General features: G+C 41.8%; 1 protein-coding gene across 1 annotated transcript in view; it reads left to right on the forward strand.

The window, feature by feature from the left end:
* Positions 1-21,623, forward strand: part of RAB2A (RAB2A, member RAS oncogene family) — a 159,597-nt gene that overhangs the window by 61,311 nt on the left and 76,663 nt on the right. The window contains exons 4-5 of the mRNA XM_073631682.1: positions 7,276-7,358; positions 13,640-13,732. Coding sequence (XP_073487783.1) covers positions 7,276-7,358; positions 13,640-13,732 — 176 coding nt within the window. The remainder of the gene's footprint in view (positions 1-7,275; positions 7,359-13,639; positions 13,733-21,623) is intronic.

The raw sequence follows: 21,623 nt of genomic DNA on the forward strand, positions 1-21,623 counted from the left end.
TATATCCTTTGGGCACCTTTAACACCATGAATGAAAAAGACAGGCTGTTATGGGATGTCACTGAAACATCACCGAATTTTAGGTGCAAGTGCTTCACATTTGTCTATGATGTAAAAAATATATCAATGATCTGTGACTGATCCACATTAAATTTTAATATGTTCGTCGACACACTGTAAACAGATATGCTCCTGCTGTTTTATTTTCTCCCCTATGCTTAAAGCATATGTAAACCATAACTAATTGTGAAATTCTCCTATTTGCTACCTTTTGGTCTGTTAAATATATGGTTGAGAGAACTTTGTTATAGCTCTTTAATAGGTGCAAATACATGTTGATCATGTCAGCAGTTCAGAGCTGTCCTGTACAGATGTCTGTGTTCTCTCAAGAAGCCCTCCCAGTTCTCACCTTGGACCACAGAACAATTAGTCTCTGTGCTGTGGATAATAGGAGAGTGAATGGGTTTGAGTAGTTTGGCCAAAGACTGCTGGTCAGGGCTGACACCACTGAGTCAACAAACATGCTGTATGGTGTTAATCCACAGTAACACTTAGGAGCTGAGTGTTTCTGCCAAGTTGGCATGCATTTTTCTGTACTTGCAAGGTCTTTGAAGGGAGAAAATATCTGGATTTGCCAATATCCAAACCTGAAGGCTGCAGTATAACCCAGATATCTATGAATTACTACAATCATTACTGACCCTTCAACTTTTTAACCAGTGTGCTCCACAGATTGCCAATAAAGCAGGCCCAAGGTACCTAAACACAGATTGTCCCAAGGTTACCATGGGTGTTTAAAAAAAAATTAAAAAGAAGCCAGTGTTTTGTAAAAACTCTCATTCTGAGTAAAATAGCATGGAGAATGTTCACTTAAAGCGGGATTAAACCCAAAAGCAAGCATGCATTCTGCTGCGGCTTACTAATTTATAGATGTGGTAGCTGTAATGGCATCCTTCTTAGGCTTTCTTTTCTTTATTTGCACCTTGGCCGGTAAGTCTGTTCTTCGGCATAACAAGCTTGCCTGCCAATGTAGCAGCTAGTGTTGAGACAAACCATTTACTATTGACAGGGGTTCTTACAGTGGTCAGCTTTTTATTTATTTTATGTTTAACATTTATCCCAAAAGGAACAAAACTGTTGCTGTAACTGCTTAGTGTTAGCTTGGTTTTTGCATCAAATTGTTAGTGTATCTAAATCTGCTAGTGCATCTACCACAACTCTCCCCCCAGACTCACAGTGCTAAAGTCCAAAGGTGTTTGTGTTGCTTCTTCATCCGGAGTGTAGGCTATCTAATACGGGAGGTGTGTTACTGGTCAGATTACCAGGAGAAAACAGAGGGAAAACCCTAGAAAAAGGAAATGCAGCCACCACGCCTAAGGCCTCATGTACACTGCTGCTGGTAAACAGACGTTTAGGAGCAGTTGGGAGTTTCTTTTTAACTGCCCCTGAACTCTCCTCTATCTTATCTGTCCATGTACACGGGGTCGTTTACAGTAGTTTCTAGGCAGTTGTGTTTAGAGGCATTTTTTGGAACGCAAAAAAATGCGTTCAGAAGCTGAGTTTACAGGCATTTCAAGCACCAAACTCTTCTAAATGCGGTAACTCGCATTTAGCCATGTTTCGTTTACAGGCGTTTTTCATTTTTGGCTATTTTGAAGGGGAAAAAATGTATTTATTTTTTTTAAACACTTCTAAACGCGGCATGTAAACACGGCAAAACAGACGTTTTAAACGTCGGTTACTATCTCTGAAGTTAAATCGTTCATGAGAGGTTGTAAAAACGTCACGTGTACATGAAGCCTAATGATTGATAAGCTGCAATATATTTATTTTTTGGTTTAAAGTTTGTTCAAACTTAAAGTGGTATTAAACCCCGTTTACTTTTCCAGTCAGTTCAGTCATCTCTCCAAATAAATGGTGGCTAACATACTGTATATGTTTATATACATTCATTGCATGGATTTTCGGAAGTTGTCCAACTCTATTGTTTAGGCTACATTCACACCCGAGTGTTTTCAGCTCGTAAAACGCCACACAAGCAAACTCCCATTCATTTCAATGGTACCTGTTCACATCTGAGCGTTTTGTCACCTGAAGCTCAAAAGCTTCTTTTTGGGCAGATTACAGGCGTTTTTCTGCTTTTTAAATTGTACAGAGATATCCACTTCCCTACTCCTTGAGTGTAGTTCATAAGTTTCCTGAGTCCGTGCAATCTCTGTTAGTCACTTCTTTAATTTATCCTACAGTAGACTTCATCCAAAGGCTGCAAAATGTTCAACCCTAGAATAATTTGAGCACTCTTGTATCTGAGTGACTGACTCCTTGCTCCAATGTTGAGTGTGTCCTTTGTAGTTGGCGCATTTTTTTTTTTTTTACATTTTCCCAGTCCTTGATCAATAATGACAAACATTTGGATGATAATTTTTTTTTTTTTTTGTGAGTCATCATTTCCCAGGAGTCAGTGGGCAGGAGTGTGTAAAAAAAATTGCGTTATTTCCCGACAGGAAATTATGCAATTTAAGGCGGATCTATCTAGGTTGCCATAACAACGGGGCGGGACCTTCCTCCGTCGCTGCCCTTTATGGTAACTTAATGGCGCTACAGCCTCCGGAGAATTGCGCATGCGTGAGATCAAGAGGTGCATGCTGGTTACCCAGCATGCACCTCTCCATATGTTATCCAGGAAGAGGTTGCGAGTGGGCTTTATATGTGAAAAATAGAGATGTAGATGTGGCGCTGCTCTGCTATAATGCGATTTTTGCGTGATAACTTAATTAGAAATTCAGAAATTCCTGGCTGTATAAATTGCAATGAAACCTTCATAAATAAAATAGCTTATTTACAGGAAGCTTAACTTGAACCCAATTCCACTATTGAATCACAAAAGATCTTTGGAGTGAAATGGCCAAAAAGCCAGTGAATCCTTATTTTCCACTTTGAGCTTATTCAATGTAATTACATCCACTAGTGTAGGTATTGTGATACCAGAAAATAAATATGAATTATATCTTTGAATGTTGTTTGTGTTTTTTTTGAGAAATAAAAATATGGGTGAAGACAATTAAATGTGTGGAGATATACAAAGGTATGCAAGTTTATGCAATGAATAAATACATAGAAATACAATAAACCTATAAATAAGTGTCACTTATGCCAAAATTGATTACACATACGTGAATACTTATATTACATATCATTCAACTTAGGTGCAAAAATAAATGCAAAAAAACGTGCTATTTCTGTTAACTCATAAAGTGACTGGTGCTTATATTATAAACGAGTGATTTGTGCTTCATAAGCCCAGTACTTGCTATATTGATATATTGTTAAGGTGAAAAAAGTCTTTTAAATAATTCAGTAAGTTTTGGTTTAGGTTGTGGTTTGGAGAGGGTTCTACAGCGTCCCTGTAGAACCAGCTGGTTCTACAAGGGCGCTGTTATTCTTGAGCCTTTTACTTAAGGATTTTTGTGGCTGGACATCTTTGGGTAGTGCTTGGCTTCCTGCTTAAGCACTCTATTATTTGCACTACTTTCTGCATATCTAAGAAAAAACTCAAAGCCCAGGAACGTTCATTACCTATAATGGCTACCCTATCTCAGTCATTTCCCTGAAGAAGCCAATGTCTTGATGAAACATGTAGGGAAGACCTGACCCGCAATCACATTAGGCCAATACCATTCCGGCCATTAGAAAACATTATGTGCTCCCTCTTTATATGTTTAATTTGAATAGAAATCTGTGTGTGTGATATTTGTCTATAATGTAATAAAATGTATCATTTTACATTTTTGATTGAGTTGTTTTGGCACCGCAATAATCCCCATCCTTTCTGTTTCCCTTATTCAATAAACATTGGGATGAGGTGCCTTATCTAAATACAGACATATCTGCCACTTTCTCCATTCTCTGTCAGAGTGACCATCGGGTTCTTGGCCAGGTCTTGGTCTAGGGAGAGTCCTGGTGGTTCCAAACTTCTTCCATTTACAGATGATGGAGGCCACTGTGCTCATTGGGACTTTCAATGCTGCAGAAATTATTCTGTACCCTTCCCCAGATCTGTGCATCAATGTAATCCAGTCTCGGAGGTCTACAGACAATTCCTTGGACTTCATGGCTTGGTTTGTGCTCTGACTTACACTGTTAACTGTGGGACCTTATATAGATCGGTGTGCGCCTTTCCAAACCCTGTCCAATCAACTGAATTAACCACAGGTGGACTCCAATCAAGTTGTAGAGACATCCCAAGAATGATCAGTGGAAACCGAATGCACCTGAGCTCAATTTTGAGTGTCATGGGAAAGGCTGTGAATACTTATGTACATGCGATAATAAATTTGCAAAGATTTAAAAAAAAAAAAAAACTTCTTTCACATTTTCAGTATGGGGTTTTGTTTGTAGAATTTTGAGGGAAAAAAAATGAATTTGGAATAAAGGCTGTAACATAAAATGTGGAAACCGTGAACAGGATATTCTATTACTAGGCTGAAGAGTATCCCTTGAACGGATAATGTAAGTCCAGAAACCTATGTGAGATGTACCTGCTAGAAGTTGGATCCCTTTTTTATTACCCTCTTTTAGGCAAATTTTTCCTACTGCTGGTACACAGACTCCCTTTCCTGGCTCAATTACCATGCCTTTTTAAATGGCTCAGGTTAATAATTCCTAGAATCATATATTTAATATTTGGTCAGTCAAGCTATACTGTGGCTACAACTCCCTTGGCACCCTATTTGGGCTATTTGAGTTGGGAAGTCTCCATCTTTCTGTTCCTTATGTACCTGTACTCCAGTCTGCGTTTGTTTGTGCCCCTTAGCTGCATACTCATTTTTATAGGTGCTGCAGATCACATCACGCTCCCGTATCCATGTACTAATCAAGAGATTGCTCTTCCAGAGCTCCTGGGTTGATAAATCGTTACATTTTTAGTTTGGACATATCTTGTGTGTCTGCCCTTTTGCTGCAGTCAAGGTTGGGTATCCTAGGCTTCAGCCATTGCCCCAAAAAATAATTTTGTTTTATAGACTGCCTTAGCCATTGGTCAGAATTTTTTTTTCTACTGTTTAGTTAATTACACCAGTTTTCTTGTGCACTATTGGTTGCCTTCAACATCGTTAACTAAAATCTGTCATTCTTTCGGGTAGCAGTTTCCACTCAGTGGTGACTATCTGTTCTGGACTCAAACACTGGGTTCCCCCCCCGAACATAATATATAAATTGGTGGATGTTACAATTTATGTCACATGTTAATTGCGCAGCTGTTATTCAACTGCAATTTCTTTTGGGAATTTTTTTTTTCTTTTATGCAAACTCTAGCACAATACATAACTCCATTTTTTTTTTTTTTGTAAAACCCAAAGTGCTGGGCTTGCTGAGTGGCTGAGACGGGTGCCAGCCCAGGCATGTGGGCAGATCCCGACCAAACCACAGTGATTGATACTGTTGTCTTATGACTGACCCAACACGTTTTGGAGTTTTTCATCTCCTTCGTCGGGGGTACGTAAGAGAATCAATCATGTGTCTATAATGTATTAACAAACCGTTTAGATATATATACTAAAACATAGAAAAATGGAAGTATACATTATTCATGGGAATATGCCTGTGACAAGTGTATTTACATGTTTACTGAAACTGTCATATGCAAAACATTCCACTTAGAATATTAAAAACAACAAAGTGGAGCAGAAATATGTCCCGAATATGCCCGTCTATAATGCTTTGCCCTTAAGCATAAAATTTATTTGTTGAAAAGTGGCCTAAAAACCCGGAAGAGGATCAACACCCAATACTGCTGAAGTCAAAGAGAAGCAGAGCCCTGCGGATAAAAACAGTAAGGATGTATGTATAATTATTATAGCTTATCCAAAAATAATACATTTCCATGCATCAGATATTGCATTCCAGTATCGTACCTCATAATGATTAGATTGGTGCTTATTTATTCACAGGTAAGTATAGCACACTCAAACGTAGGTGGCCGCTGAAAAATATGATTTAAAGAATAGAGGGTATATGAATGTAATGGCTATCAAATTAAATTAATTGAGACTGCCATACGGTCGCAATCTTTCCCAAGCCTGGACCAGCTCTGTGACATTAGCCGACAGCGGGCTTCAGTTCTAAAAGCTGAACGTTTTTACCTTAATGCATTCTTTGCCAGTGAAGGAGGGGTTGGGGTTGGAACTGAGCCATAATCTGTATGTCTTATGGACATGCACAGCGGGGCTCGGGAGTGAGCATGCACAAGTGCCCTCATAGCAAGTGGCTTGCTATGGGAGCATTTAGCAGGGGGCAGGAGCCAGGAGAGCCAGCAAGGGTACTTGAGAAGAGGATCGGGGATGCTCTCTGCAAAACTGCTGCACAGAGCAGGTAAATATAATGCGTTTTGTTGTTTTAAAAAAAAAATACCTTTTTTAGTATTACTTTAAGGAATGACAAAGTTAAAGTGATAACCTGAGACATGAAATCTGAACAAAACATCCTGCTTTACTGTGTACTTGCCTCTATCGAAAAATCTCTCCACTGCCTCTTTCCTCTGTTACCTGCAGGAGTCACTTCTAAAACCAAAAGAAAAAAGGTGAGGGGGAGGAGAGCTCCAGCACAAAGCCTGTGATTGACAGCCACAGCTGTGCTTGTTCTGTGGGAAGTGTGAGAAGGGGGTGTGTCCCTTCTCTCCAATCAGGGCTCAGATCTTCACCCTTAGTTGTGAAGTGTGTGTGAGTACAGTACAGTACAGGATAGATCGCTGCAGACTAACAGCTACAACTTATCTAGGAAGATTTGTTTCATCTGTGTATCACCTGAGGCCAGTCACTTCACTGGGTATACAGTATATAAGGGTTTTCATCCACTTTAATGTTGAATAAACAGGTCTTTAGCAGAAATGTAAACACTGCTCTGGTCCATAGGGGATGTACAGGTGTTGGAGGTGAAGTGGTTTAATGACAGCCAAGAGTGTTTGTTTTTTTTGTGTTTTTTATAGTATTTAAAAGTATAACTGCACTTTCTGTATTTGTAGCTGTCCCTTCCACTGATGAGCCAGAAGCCTTATTTCCATGTCTGAACTACTCCTGGCCATCACTATAGTGCTGACACCTGGTCCATGTTGAGCTGAAAGAACAGTCTGGAAACAGGGCTTAGCTTCAGGAAATTTTACAATGAAAATTACAATCATGCAGTAAAATAAAAATTGAAGTATGACAATCATATCTTATTGAAAGCAATCTATACCAGCATGCATTTTATTAACCTGTGTTTTTTTTGTTTTGTTCTTTAGGCAGGTCAGGAATCATTTCGTTCAATCACACGTTCATATTACAGAGGAGCAGCTGGTGCATTATTAGTCTATGATATCACAAGGTGAGTTCTTTGGTCTTTTTCTCTGAGAGCGCCTTAGAAATAATTTTCCTGCTTTGACAACTTTGAACTTCTAATTGAAATACCCGACAACATGGTTATTACCTCAATTCTGTAGAAATGTGCATTACTCCAGAAAAAACACTACCTCTAAAAGCTAGATGGTAACATCATTGCTTTGTGGCAGGCTTGACTATGCCAGGTAGCAGTCGTGCACATTCTCTAACTCTACAGATGCTTTCCTTTGTTATTTTGATGAAAGATTTGGACTGTAGAAATTTTGTGGGATTCAGAGATACTTAGTAGTAGTCCAGCTAAATAACGTTTCAGGCCCATTCAAACTACATCTGCTGAGCTGCTTTGCCTAAAACAGGCCCTAGGCAAGACCAGCTGAAATCTGTTGCTTCTAATAGGCTAATTTATCACCAATGTGCTGTGTTGATGTGTACTGGGTGAAAATGGAACAATGCTGTATTTCATGGCAATGCTTCACAACATGCATTCAAAAAAAGTTAGCTCATCACTTAAATTACTGTTCTGGCCCTGACAATGGGCAATGGACCATTGCTCATTACAGGAGACTTCAATGCTGTATTGGTCCCTCAGCTTGACCGCTTGGGGAGGGGATAGGGAGATCGCACCCCCGGCCTAATGTCCTCACAGTTTTGCTTTATTTGAATTATGGCATTGAAGACACCCTGCAGACTCATGGTACCTTTTCTCACTTAGATATGGCCTTTGCCAGCTCCGATTTACTTCCTTGACCCTCTAAGTCCCATGGGTGGGGGGAAACATGTCAGAGGGCGTGGCCATCAGTATGAGCAGGGGCTGAGGCCCTCTTATATCTCAGGCACTTTGCTCGGTGTGTTGTGATTCCTATTGTTATTTTGCCAACCTTGCTTTCCCACAACTGAAGCCTACTAACCAACAAGCACTGGAAGCCCCCTGTCAGTGGAGGAGAATTTTGTACTGTGATCTCCACCCTCTCCCCAAATTGCCTGGCTTAGTTGGATTTTCAGCTAAAATGCCACCTTTCGAGGAGGCCTTTGACAGTGGTATACTTCCCAGTTAGATGAGAAGCCCTGATAATCCTCATATTGAAACCAGGAAGGGGCCCCATGAAATGTGATTCCTACTGGCCTATCTCGCTAATTTAATACAAATCAAAATATTGGCAAACTTCTTGGTGGAGCATATCCCTTTATGCAGACGATTCCTTTGTATACTTGGGGGGCGACAATCCTTCTTTCTCACCTTCTAACATTGCTGGAGGATTTTGGGAGGCTCTTGGGCTTTAAAGTCAATTGGGAAAAATCCCTGTTTGCATTCAACCGCGGAAACCATTCTCACCTCAAGGTAGTGCACCAGTTCAAATATCTTGTGTCATTGTCCAGATTCTTGTCTTTAGATATATTGACAATAATCTCCTTCCTCTTACTGAGGTTTTTCGGAGACAAAGTTAAATTGTAGATGTCCCTGTCCCTAGTTATTTTATGAGGACTGGCTCAATGATAGAGGGCTTTTTTTGAGATATAGTGGTAGTAGATCCTTCCATTTAAGTTCTCAAACACCTTGCGGCCCCTGAGGACTGAGGATGTGCCCTTGGATTCAGAGAATCTGTTGACATTTGCAGCCTTCTGAAAAGGACCTTATTTGCATTTTCTGATGAAGCCCTGAAGCCAGTATTTGCTGCTACATCTGTTTACCATACTTTTCAGTAACTGGACAACACAAATGAAGAGAGCTGATCAGCCTGTCTTTGTTGACCCGGCTCTCCTAAAGGCTCGTACACACGGTGCGATTGCTGGCAGGGGATTGTCTCTTGACAGACTGTTGTCCTAAAATCTTACCGTTAGTACGCTCCTTTTGACAACTTTCGGCCAACAAATGTTTGACAGGCTAGTAAATTTTTGGCAGACAGCGGTTTGATGTCAGATTTTCGTATGGTCAGTATACAAATCCGTCACACAAAAGTTGAAAGTACGAACACGCATGCTCGGAATCGATGCTTGCCAAACAGGAAATTGGCAGAAGGGGCGCAAAGTGTGGTGCATGAGAGCTGAAATTCCTCGTAGTACGTCACTACGTTTGTGTTTGTGGCACAACAATTGTGTACTGTTAGTATGCAAAACACGATTCTGGCGCACGTCCTTTTGACAAAAATCAGACGCTCGGTGTGTAGGAGGCTTAAGCTGACCATAGGCTGGTTCAGAAAGTTCTAGCTGTTCCCTCTCAAGAGAAAACAATCTAATTATCGGCTTCTCTCAAATGGGAATGTTGGAAAATTTTCATTCAATAGGCACATGCAGCCCATTGGCTGCAGTGCTGATCAGTGTATTCTGACAGCAGAAGAGTCCCCGCTTTCAGAGTACAATAGCACAACAGCACAATACGCTTAGGTTTTTATTTGACCTGCCCACTGGCTGATTGAGAGGGGAAAAAAAAATTTTGTATGGCCAGCGTTGGAGCAATTGAAGCTAAAGCCCTCAGCCTTATTGTTGACACCCCAGACCATGTATTTTGATAAGTCTATAGAATGTCCCTTTTCTCTGTGCATATGTGTAGAATTACGTGGCTAAAAGCTTGTTATATTGAAACTGCTTGTAAAAAGTATCTTCTACGCATGCCTTTTGATGGTGAACACCTATTTTGGGAATCAAAGAAGTCACTGGGGAAAAGGGAAAAGGCCTAAGTCTCCTACAGTTTCCTTATAATCTAGGGGTGCCCCCCAAGAGGGATGTCTGTTGGTATTTTAACCAATCTAAAGAATCCTCCCAAAGTCTGCTGTCTAGATCACACCTTCTGAAGAATTTAGGTCTCCTCTTGAATAAACTTCTTGCCAGAATTTTTCTCCCTCAGGAGACCATATCTACCCTAAGGTCCTACATGCGGTTCCTCTGGTCAGAACTGCACCCTCTTAGTTTGCTTTTGCATGAGGATTCTGGGCTTAATGATATCCTTTAAGGCAGTTCCCTTTGCCCAGTTTCACTCCAGACCTCGTTAATCCAACATACTCGTGTGGAACAAGGAAATCCAATCCTTGGATTTCCCAATGCTTCCATTTAGCCAAAGCTCTCCCTGACATGGAAGGTGGTGACAATGGACGCCAAGTTTACAGTTCCCTAACTGCCCAGGGGACCTAAAGTCTACAAGGTCGCCCAGTCTAGAGTAGAAGTCAGACAAAGCCACACCAGTGGCCTATATAAATCATCAAGGGGGAGCACTGGAAGTCAAGTTGCGCTGAAAGAAACAGATCCGAGACACTCCTTGGTGGAAACTCACCTTCCAGTTCCCTCGGCCATCCACATGCCTTTAGTGGAAAATTGACATTGCTTAGACCTGTGTGAGTGGTGTCTGCACTCAAAGATTTTTCAAAATCCCTGTCAGAGGTGGGGAATATCGAATGTGGATATTTTGGCCTTCAGGTTTAACAAGTTGAAAAAATTCATAGCCAAAACCAGGGATTCCATAGCCTTCACAGTAGATGTTTTGGTGAGTTCTTGGCCTGAGTTCAAGCTGATTTATTCCTTCCCTCTATTGCAGATCCTCCCTCAACTACGCAAGATAGAGGAGGAAACTGTTATGGTGGCTCTCATTGCACCAAATTGGCCCAGAGGAATGTGGTACACAGACATACTCTGACTTCTCAGTGATGAACCTTGGCCTCTTCCAAACAAACCAGACTTACTGGCCCAAGGCCCTCTATTCATCCTACTTCCTAGTCGCTGGCTTTAAAGTAGCTGTAAACGCACAAAAAAAAAAAATCTGCAAGACAAAGGCATAATGAGCAGCTAGTATGGATAGCATACTAGCTCATTATGAATTACTTACCTTAGATCGAAGCCCTCGCATCGGTCCTCGTACACCGCACCGGCCAGCGACATCACTCCCGTAGTTATTTCCGGGTATTGCAGGCTCTGGCGCTGTGATTGGCCGGAGCTGCGATGATGTCACTCCCGCACATACACCAGTAACTGCATACCAGCTGAAGCAACGGCACGGACATGCCGTTGCTTCAGTGTGCATGTGCCGATGACGGCGGCAAATGCTGATACAGGGGATATCTCCTAAACTGTGCAGGTTTAGGAGATGTCCGGAGTAGCTACAGGCAAGTCTTATTATGGGCTTACCTGTAGCAATAAGTGGTTGTAAAGGGTTTACAACCACTTTAAGAACATGGCTGTTGAAACCCAAGTCCTAAATAATTGGAGTATTTCAGACTTTTTTTTTTCCAGCTTACTCAGAGCAAGATTTAACTTCTGCAAGATTTACCATAGTACATGGAAGGCTTACTTTTCCCTGGTGTAAGGCTAGGAAGCCGAGTCCCAAGGAATCATCTCACTCTTGTATTTTGGCCTTTCTACAGTTTGGCATTGACTAGCGTCTCGCCCTGAGTACCCCTAAGGCACAGGTTTCTGCCTGATCCATTTTAATTTCGGAAGCTTTTTTGCTTTGCAGTCTCTAATTAAAGGGGTTGTAAAGTCAGTTTTTTTTTATCTTAATGCATTCTATGCATTAAGATAAAAGCTTTCTGTGTGGAGCAGCCCCCCTAATACTTACCTGAGCCCCATCTCTGTTCAGCGATGTCTACGATTGTCTCGGCCATCCGGGACTCTTCCTCCTAATTGGCTGAGACACAGCAGTGGCGCCATTGGCTCCCGCTGCTGTTAATTAGTCAGCTGAGAGGGGGAGAGGGGGCGGGGCCGAACTGTACCTCCGTGTCTGAATGGACACAGGAAGCTGCAGCTCAGCTTGGGTGCCCCATAGCAAGCTGCTTGCTGTGGGGGCACTCAACAGGAGGGAGTGGCCAGGAGCACAGGAGAGGCACCCGAGAAGAGGAGAATCCAGGCTGCTCTGTTCAAATCCACTGCACAGAGCAGATAAGTATAACATGTTTTATTTTTATAGAAAAAAAATAAGACTTTACAATCGTTTTTAAGACTTTTTTCTTCAGGGAGTTGCTCACATAAATTCCCCAATTTGACCTCTTGTGTCACCTTGGGATCTTAACCTGGTGCTCTCTGTTTTTCAGGAACACCCCACCCCTTTTTGAACTAATTGGATACATTTCTTTGGAGGACATGCAAGGTTGTCTTCATGGTCACCATTACTTTTATTAGGCATGTTTCTGAGTTGTCAGCTCTTCTTTATAAAGAGCCCTTTCTTGTTTTGGACAAGGTGGTTTTATGACCGCAACCACCTTTCTTACCTAAGGCAGGGTTTCTCAACTCCAGTCCTCAAAGCGCCCAACAGGTCATGTTTTCAGGATTTCCCTCAGATGAAACGGCTATGGTAATTAAGAAGGCAGTGAAACAGATCAAATCCCCTATGTAAAATAATGGAAATCCTGAAAACTTGACCTGTTGGGGTGCCTTGAGGACTGGAGTTGAAAAACACTGCTCTAAGGTGATCACCTCTTTTCACTTCCACGAGGGCATTGTGCTTCCTTCCCTTTGTCATGCCCCAAAACATAAAGAATGTGCCCTACATTGCCTGTATTTGGTCATGGCTGTCGGCGTCCACCTGACAGCCACAACTTTAGTTTACAAGACAGTCTCTTTTGGTCCTGGTTGTGGGCCCTCATTGAGGGCCATCCGGTTTACCACTCCACCATTGGCAAGTGGACCAGGCAAGCTATCTCCAGGACGTACACCTTATTAATGAAGTGCCTCTTTTTCCTTTCGGGGGCCTGTTCCACCAGGGCTGCTGATGTCACTTGGGCTTTTCAGCCTCAAGCTCCTGTTTCCAGATTTGCAAGGCCACCAATTGGTTTTCTGCTCACATGGTTTCCCAGGTTCTACCAGATGGATGTTATTCTACCACAAGGTGCTTCAAACTGTTTGTGTTTTTTGTGCCCTTTCTTTAACCCTTGTTTTTTTGTGGGCCTGTTGACCATCCTGTTTGCTGTGTTGTTGCCACCTGTTGCTTGAGTGTGTCCCATGGTCTATAAATATCAGTCCTGTGTCTTGTAATGTATGATTAAGATAAGAGTTTTGATTGCCTGTACATTTATTATCCTCAATTACAATACTGGACACAGGCCCCTCCCATCTGTCTTAATCATTCCTTATTGCTTGCTATAAAAACAAACTGGAGCCTCATGCAAGTTTTTTCTTGCCAGTGTCAGTCACCTGAAGGTAGCCTGCATATAATCCATGGTCTATAAATACTAGTCCTGTACTGTAGGCCAAGAGAACAATTTACACCGGAGTCAAAATTCCAATTTTTTTTTTTTTCTTAAATTATTGCAATACTATTTATAGCTATGTTTTTTTTTCATTCAGGAGAGACACATTTAACCATCTAACAACTTGGCTGGAAGATGCTCGTCAACATTCAAATTCCAATATGGTGATCATGTTAATTGCCAACAAAAGGTAAACTTTTTTTCCTTTTTATTGCTGCTACTACTGTTGTTGTTCAATCATTGTATATTTTGTTACCACTTGAGTTTACTGCTATATTTATTGGTGCCACTTACAAATCCTTCTGTAGCTTATCCGGTTATTTGGTGTTCAAAAAAGAGCTCTGGATTACGCAGAAATATTTCTACAGTTTCTAATACAGCCCTTAGATGTTAACCTGTCCACAAATAAAACAGACTTTACAATAAAAAAAGACCAATTCAATTTAAATATATCGGAACCCCCTACACCCATCTATAGAATATTTAAGGTAAAGAAAAATTGTTGGGAAAACAATACATATTCTTACCTTACCCCCAGTTTCTGTACTGCAGCATGAGATGTCACAATTATCCAGCAAGATCTCAGAGAATGCAAAGTACCCCAAATCTTGCAAGAAGACATTCCAGCACAGTCCAGGTAGATGAGAACAGCAGTGCACAGTCTGAATGTAGTATAATAAAGGAGAAGTCCAGCCTGAGCTTGTTTGGCTGGGCTACCCCTATGGGTCACAGGAGTGCAATTAGTTTTGCAGAGAGTGGTCTGAAGTCCACTCTCTGAGGATGTCGCTGGAATCAGTCCAAGCACCGCATCATCACGACAGTCTGGATCCACCAGGTGCCTGGGCTGATGCCTGTCTCAGCCTCTCAGCGAGTCGCTGAGAGCCTGAGACTGCTGCTCTCCGACAACCCCCCCCCCGACAACCCCCCCCCCCCCACAGCTCATCGCTCCAATGAGTGTAGGAGAGCAGAGAAGAGAGCTGCTGACTGACAGGCAGCAGCTCTCAGCTCCGGGAGTTGAGAGAGCCAAGCTATCAGCGGTGTTCAGTGGCTCTGTTCTCAGTGCAGAGGCACCCAGGGACAGATGCAGCGTCGGTCTGATGCTGCATCCACCTAGGTAAGTATAATGGGTAAATTAAAAAAAAAAAAATGCTTCTCTTTTAACAGATTTATTGTGGTGAAAAGACAAAACGCAACTCACTTTGTGACAGTTAAAATTAGGCTCATATAGTAAGGGCTTCAGATGGACAGTCTAACAACAACAACGAGGGAACCTTAGACCAGGATATACTGTGTGGATGGATACACCTGCAGAACCAGGAAAACACATCGGGGGGGGGGGTGTTACCAAACTGAGTGCAGCAGTAATAGTACTGAGAAATACTTGTAAATTAGTATTAGTAACTCACATGGGAAGAAGAAATTTACATTTTTTTTTTGTATGTAATCCGTGAACGGCCAGCTCATGCATCTGGGATGGGGAGCCTCTTCCTACAATTTGCAGCCTGGAAAGTCCAGACATCAGGCTGGATGAAAGCTTAGATGAGGAAGAGCATCTCCTCCACTCAAAGTACTCCCAGAAATCCCCACCAAGTGATGCACTCACCAGATGTGTTGGACGTCTCTGTGTACTCAAATTCAATTTCTCTACTTCTTATTTCGGTTCCGGCATGCACTGACTCCACCTGCTCGAAGTGATATCAGCGGAACTGACGTCACAGTTCCGCTGATAAAATATATATATATATATATATATATATATATATATATATATATATATATATATATATATATATATATATATATATATATATATATATATATATATATATATATATATATATATATATATATATATATATATATATATATTTTTTTTTTTTTTTTTTCTATTACATGTTCTGCCCTGCTTCCTCTTTGACTTGATCTTGTGGTGAAATACCATAATGCATTTCTAATAGATGCATTATTCATTGCCACACAGAGTAGCGCTCTGTGGGCTCTCCTAACAAATCCACATTTAAAAATATCATAAAAACTGTTTAAAATGTGTTAAAATTAAAGGGGAATATCTCTTCCAATATTTTTTTTTTTCATTTTTTACTTCTTAAATATAAATGAATGGATATTTCAATGTAGAATTTAAGTTTCATAATTTCACGACTGAACTCGTGTCTGTGAAGACTGCACGAAATGTGCAGGAAATTGACTTTGTTTGGACATTATATGTTATCTGGCTACACATAATATATATTTTTGCCCAATATTTTTAGATATATTTTAAAGCTACACAATTGTTTGAGTCTGATACACGGAAGTAACATACTAGTCTGAGTTGGGTATGGATATATATATATATATATATATATATATATAAGTACGTGTTCTAACTGAGGGGGGGAGGGGACTGTGCAGGGGAGATGACAGATCACTGTTCATACTCTGTGTACTCCGGTTCTCCGCGTGCCTCGAGCGATCGTGGGAGCCCGTTGGTGATCGTGACCACCGGGCACTCTCATCGGCTCAGAGGGCGCGAGCCCCTAGTGGCCACAGGGCGAAACGACGTTGCATAACATCGTTTCGCCCAGCCGTGCCATTCTGCCGCAGTACAACTGCGGCGGCTGGTCGGCATGTGGTCAACTGGTAATTGCGAGGTCATGCAATGCTGTACCAAAACAAATTTTTTCCCCCACAGATAGAGCTTTCTTTTGGTGGTATTTGATCACCTCTGCGGTTTTTATTTTTTGCACTATAAACGAAAAAAGACCAAAAATTTGGAAAAAAATATTTTCTACTTTTTGTTATAAAAAAAAAATACAATATACTCAATTTTAGTCATACATTTAGGCCAAAATGCATTCAGCCGCATGTCTCGGGTAAAAAAAAATTGAATAAGCATATATTGGTTTGTGCAAAAGTTATAGCGTCTACAAACTAGGGAACATTTCCTGGAATTTATGCAACTTATAGTTTAACTGCCTATCTCTTTTCTTGAGGTGCTTTAATGGCAGGGAAGTACAACCCCCCCAATGACCCCATTTTGAAAAGTAGACACCCCAAGGAATTTGCTGAGAGGCATGTTGAGCACATTGAATATTTTATTTTTTTTGTCACAAGTGATTGAAAAATGACAAAAAGATAAAAATGTTTACACAGTTGTCACTGAGATTATATATTGCTCAAACTTGCCATGGGCATATGTGAAATTACATCCCAAAATACATTCTGTTGCTTGTCCTGAGTACAGGGATACCACATATATGGGACTTTTTGGGAGCCTAGCCGCGTACAGGACCCCGAAAACCAAGCACTACCTTCGTAAGGGAGTAAAATGGTGATTTCACTCCTCACTACCTATCACAGTTTTGGAGGCCATGATATGCCAAGATAGCACAACCCCCCCCCCCCCCCCCCCATGACCCAATTTTTCGAAAGTAGACACCCCCAGCTATTTGCGTATTTTGCAGAGCTCACTTTTTGTCACAAAGTTTTAACAATTGAAAAAAAAATTCCTTTTTCTTTCTTTTCAAAAACAAATGAGAGCTGCAAAATACTCACCATGCCTCTTGGCAAATACCATGGGGTGTCTACTTTCCAAAATGGGGTCATTTGGGGGGATTTTGTGCTATTTTGACATTTCAGGGCCTCTGAAACTGTGATGGGTAGTGAGGAGTAAAATCACCATTTTATGTCCTTAGAAATTCTGAAGGTGGTGATTGGTTTTCAGGGTCCTGTACACGGCTAGGCTCCCACATGTGCTATCCCCGTACTCGGGAGCAGCAGCAGAATGTTTTTTGGGGTGCAATTCCACATAATACCCATGTCATGTGTGAGCAATATATCATTTATTAAAAACCTTGTATAAAAAATAAAAAGGGAATTTTCCCTAAAGCTTGTGGCAAAATATAAAATATTTTATGAACTCAACATGTCTCTCAGCAAATAGCTTGTGGTGTCTACTTTCCAAAATGGTTTCGTTTGGGGGGGGGGGGTTATTTTGAACTGTCCTGGTATTTTATGCACAACTTTTAGAAGCCTTTACAACACATCACCCACTCTTCTAACCACTTAAGACAAAGTCCTTTCTGACGCTTTTTGTTTTACATGAAAAAATATTTTCTTTGAACCCCCAAACATATATTTTTTGTTTGTATTGCAGTTTTTTTTCACACAGTATTTGCGCAACGATTTTTCAAACGCAATTTTTTTTGGGAAAATAAACACTTTTCTGAATTTTATGCACTAAAACACGACATGCTTTAAAATTGCGCTGTGAATCGGTGACAAACTACATACATTTTTAAAAGCCTTTACAGGTTACCACTTTAGATTTACAGAGGAGGTCTACTGCTAAAATTACTGCCCTCGATCTGATGTTTGGGGTGATACCTCACATGCATGGTGCAATCACTGTTTATATATGACAGAAGACCGACGCTTGCGTTCGCCTTTGCGTCTTTGCGGGTTTTTTTTTTGTTTTTTTTTTTTATTTTGACATTTTATTTTTACACTGTTTTATTATCACAGGGAATGTAAATATCCCCTATAATAGCATTAGGTAGTGACAGGGTTTTTTGTTTTTTTTTAAATTGGGGTCTATTAGACTCTAGATCTCTCCTCTGCCCTCAAAGCATCTGACCACACCAAGTTCGGTGTGATAAGATGCTGATAAGACGCTAGGATTGCTTTTACATGAAAGCTGACCACTGGCTGAAAAGAACGATACCAAGATGTTACGTAAACCTGCAGGCATCATTCTGGTATAGCCACTCAAACTCCAGCAACATACCAGTACATTACAAGTCCTTGTTGGGCATATATTCTAATGTTTTTTTTTTTGTTTTTTTTTTATGCAGCCTCCGGGCTGAACGAAAAAAGAGATTGATCAGTGGGTATGCCCATCATTAGAATACTGTCCAGCATCCACCCACTTCTAATGATGGGCATACATGGACCGTTTTTTTTTTTTTTTTTTTTTTGTGGTGGTGAAATCACCTCCTACAGTAGCAAACGCTGTTTCTGTCGAGATAAAGTGCTGCAGCTGAATGGCGTACCTACAAAGAAAATAATGATTAACAATAAAACACTGTAAATGGTAAAGTATAACAGAATTACATACCTGCAAAGCAAACATGATAAAACATAGTAACAATAAAACATTGCAGTTAAGCATAAAATACAGTAGAGCAGAACAATAGAGAGAGAACAAGAAAAACCCAGCTATTTTCGGCTTTTATATACATATTTTATTTTTTTTTTACACTCCTTTTTTTTCTTTAACTGTAAAGGTTCCAGGTTCGGGTCTCTAAAAATGCGATGGCTTCTTTGGAGACCCTGTGAAAGTGTGTCCTAGGACTGTGCAGTGCTGTACCCTACGCTAATACTCCACTAGTGTGTGGTAGTATTGGAAACATTCATCGATGCAGAGACCAGGTTGGTCAGTACAAGAGCGACAATAAAAGCGAGTGTCACACCTGTATCCGCGTTTCCTACAGACGCAACATATTTGGGGGGGGGTTTGTTGGGTAGGGGTACCACGGAGGACATACGGAAAATGCCTCTCATGCAACCGGCTCACTGCATTTGCATTGGGAAGTTGGGGCACAGCCCTGTCTGGAAACAGAAGGGCTGTGATGACCTCTTCCTGGATATTAAGGAAGGATCCCGTTTGTCCTGACGCCTTGTATAGCACATAAGCGTTCAGCAGAGCCAATTGAAATAGGTATACAGACACTTTTTTTGTACCAGCGTCTCGCTCTACAGGCGATTAAGTATGGTGCCAACTTGTCGTTGAGGTCCACCCCTCCCACATTAAGGTTGTATTCGTGGACACAGAGGGGTTACTCCACAACACCAGTCGCCGTTGGAATTTGGACTGTCGTATCTGCATGAAGGGAGGGCAGAATGAAAACATTCAGTGAATCCCTCCACTTCACTGTCGAGCAAATGATTACATCTCAAGCAGGCTCTCTCCCCCTGACTAAGTTGGGACGCGATTAGATTGCACGGTGCCACATGAGCCAATTCCACAGTCAAAAAGGTGGCTAAAAAGTGGCACGCTTGTGTAATGTCCACGTACAAGTGGTACCCCTTTCTGAATAAGGGTGACACCAAGTCCCACACAATCTTACCTGCGTTCCCTATGTAGTCTGGGCAGTTCTCAGGCTCCATGTGACTATCTTTTCCCTCATAAACCATAAAACTATATGTATAGCCTGTTGCCCTGTCCCAGAGCTTATACAACTTGACCCCATATCTGGCACGCTTGCTGGGAAGATACTGTTTGAAAGACAAGCGACCAGAAAACTCAATCAGGGACTCATCAACGCAGACAACTTGATCAGAAGTAAACAAAGCTGCAAACGGTTGAAGTGGTTTACGAGGGACCAAATTTTGTAGAGCCGATCATATCCAGGGTCACCCCAAGGACGACAGAGTTCATTGTCGCTGAAGTGCATAAATCACAAGATCTGCTCGTATCTATCCCTGGATGCAGAGAACATGGGCCTAATGTGAATTGGGTCAGTGGACCAATATGACCGCAAATCACTCTTTGGTGCTGCAGAAGTGGTGGGCTCCCAATTCGGATTGGCAAATGCAGCAGGAAGGGCATTATGGGCTCGACAGGCCTGTGTTTATCTTCTTGGTGGCTGCAGGACACTACTTGTGCTAGCCACCGCACCAGCTTGAACTGCACTTATGGGACCCTCCACGTCACCACGTGATACTGCAGTGCTGGTTTGCTCCATATGAGAGCCTTGAGAACCTCAACAACAGAAGAACGGTGTCGGGTATGCCTGACCTTGGCAGGAACCACTACTCCGTCGTCGGAGCTATCTGTCAGGGTGCCGCTGCTGTCTACTGGTTCGTATTCTGAGCCTGAATCTGACAGATGGGTGATTTCCTCTTCACTCATCTATCATGCTCAGAAACGTGTAGGCCTGTTCACTAGTGTACCTTTGATTGGACATTGTGGCCTCTAAATTTACTAGTACAACTAGTAAGACTTGCAGACAAAAAGCGCACCCGATTGTCAGCGACTGCTTCAAACGCTACCAAAAAAACTGTTAGCGTTTCAGGCCTGACTCTGCAAACGCTGCAGTTATGTGTTTTTGTAAGTGACAGTGATTGATTTGATACTGCACTTGGGTGGGCTGTGCAGAGGGGCTAAACGCAGGTGCCAGCAGGTATCTGGGCTGATCCCGCTAACACTGTGTTTTTGGGAACCCTAAACTACTGGTGACACTAATATAGTTCTGACCAAAGATATTGTTCCATTCAGGCACTATACTGCGAGAGGTGTATCGTGCGTGGGTGTCAGCGCTACTGGCACTAATCTGACGCTGCCTGGCACAACGCAGACCCTAACTGACGCTAAAACCTAACTGATGTCATAAAACCTAACTGATGTCACCTGCCGGGTGATCAGGGGGTTAAACCTTTTATTAGGTAATATATGGCGGTTGCCCTGACGTTATAAAAATATAAACGAACTAACCAGCGTCACCGGTGACACTAATATGGTGATCACTGGTGATGGGGTGAAAGGGTTAGCTGGGGGTTATCAAGGGGTTAAAACCTTCGGTAATATATGGGGTTACCCTGACACTATACAAGACTGACGGTGAAAATAACTGGCTAACCCGTGACACTAATACGGCGATCAGAATATAGATCTATACACTATATTAGTGACACTGGTGACAGGGGGTGAACGAGTTTAACACGGGGGCAATTAAGGGGTTAAACCTTTATTAGGGGGGTACACTAGACCTACCGAGGCCTACTGCCCTAACACTTATTAGTCACAAATGACACCAATGCAGTGATCAGTGAAAACTGTACTTGGTGACACTCTGACAGGGAGTGAAGGGGTTACCGGGGGGGGGGGGGGATCGGGGGGAGGGTGACAAGTGTGCCTATGTGTACTGGTGTTAGTGTAGTGTTGTGCAATTCACGGTTGGATGTCCTTTCTCCTCTCTGGAACGGAAAAGAGTTCCACAAGGGGAGATGACATTTTCCTCTGCCTATGTTTACGCTTGCAGGCAGAGGACAGTCTCTCATTCGCCAGAACCGAGCACCAG

The sequence above is a fragment of the Aquarana catesbeiana genome, linkage group LG05, assembly GCF_042186555.1.
Source record: "Aquarana catesbeiana isolate 2022-GZ linkage group LG05, ASM4218655v1, whole genome shotgun sequence".
Lineage (NCBI taxonomy): Eukaryota > Metazoa > Chordata > Amphibia > Anura > Ranidae > Aquarana > Aquarana catesbeiana.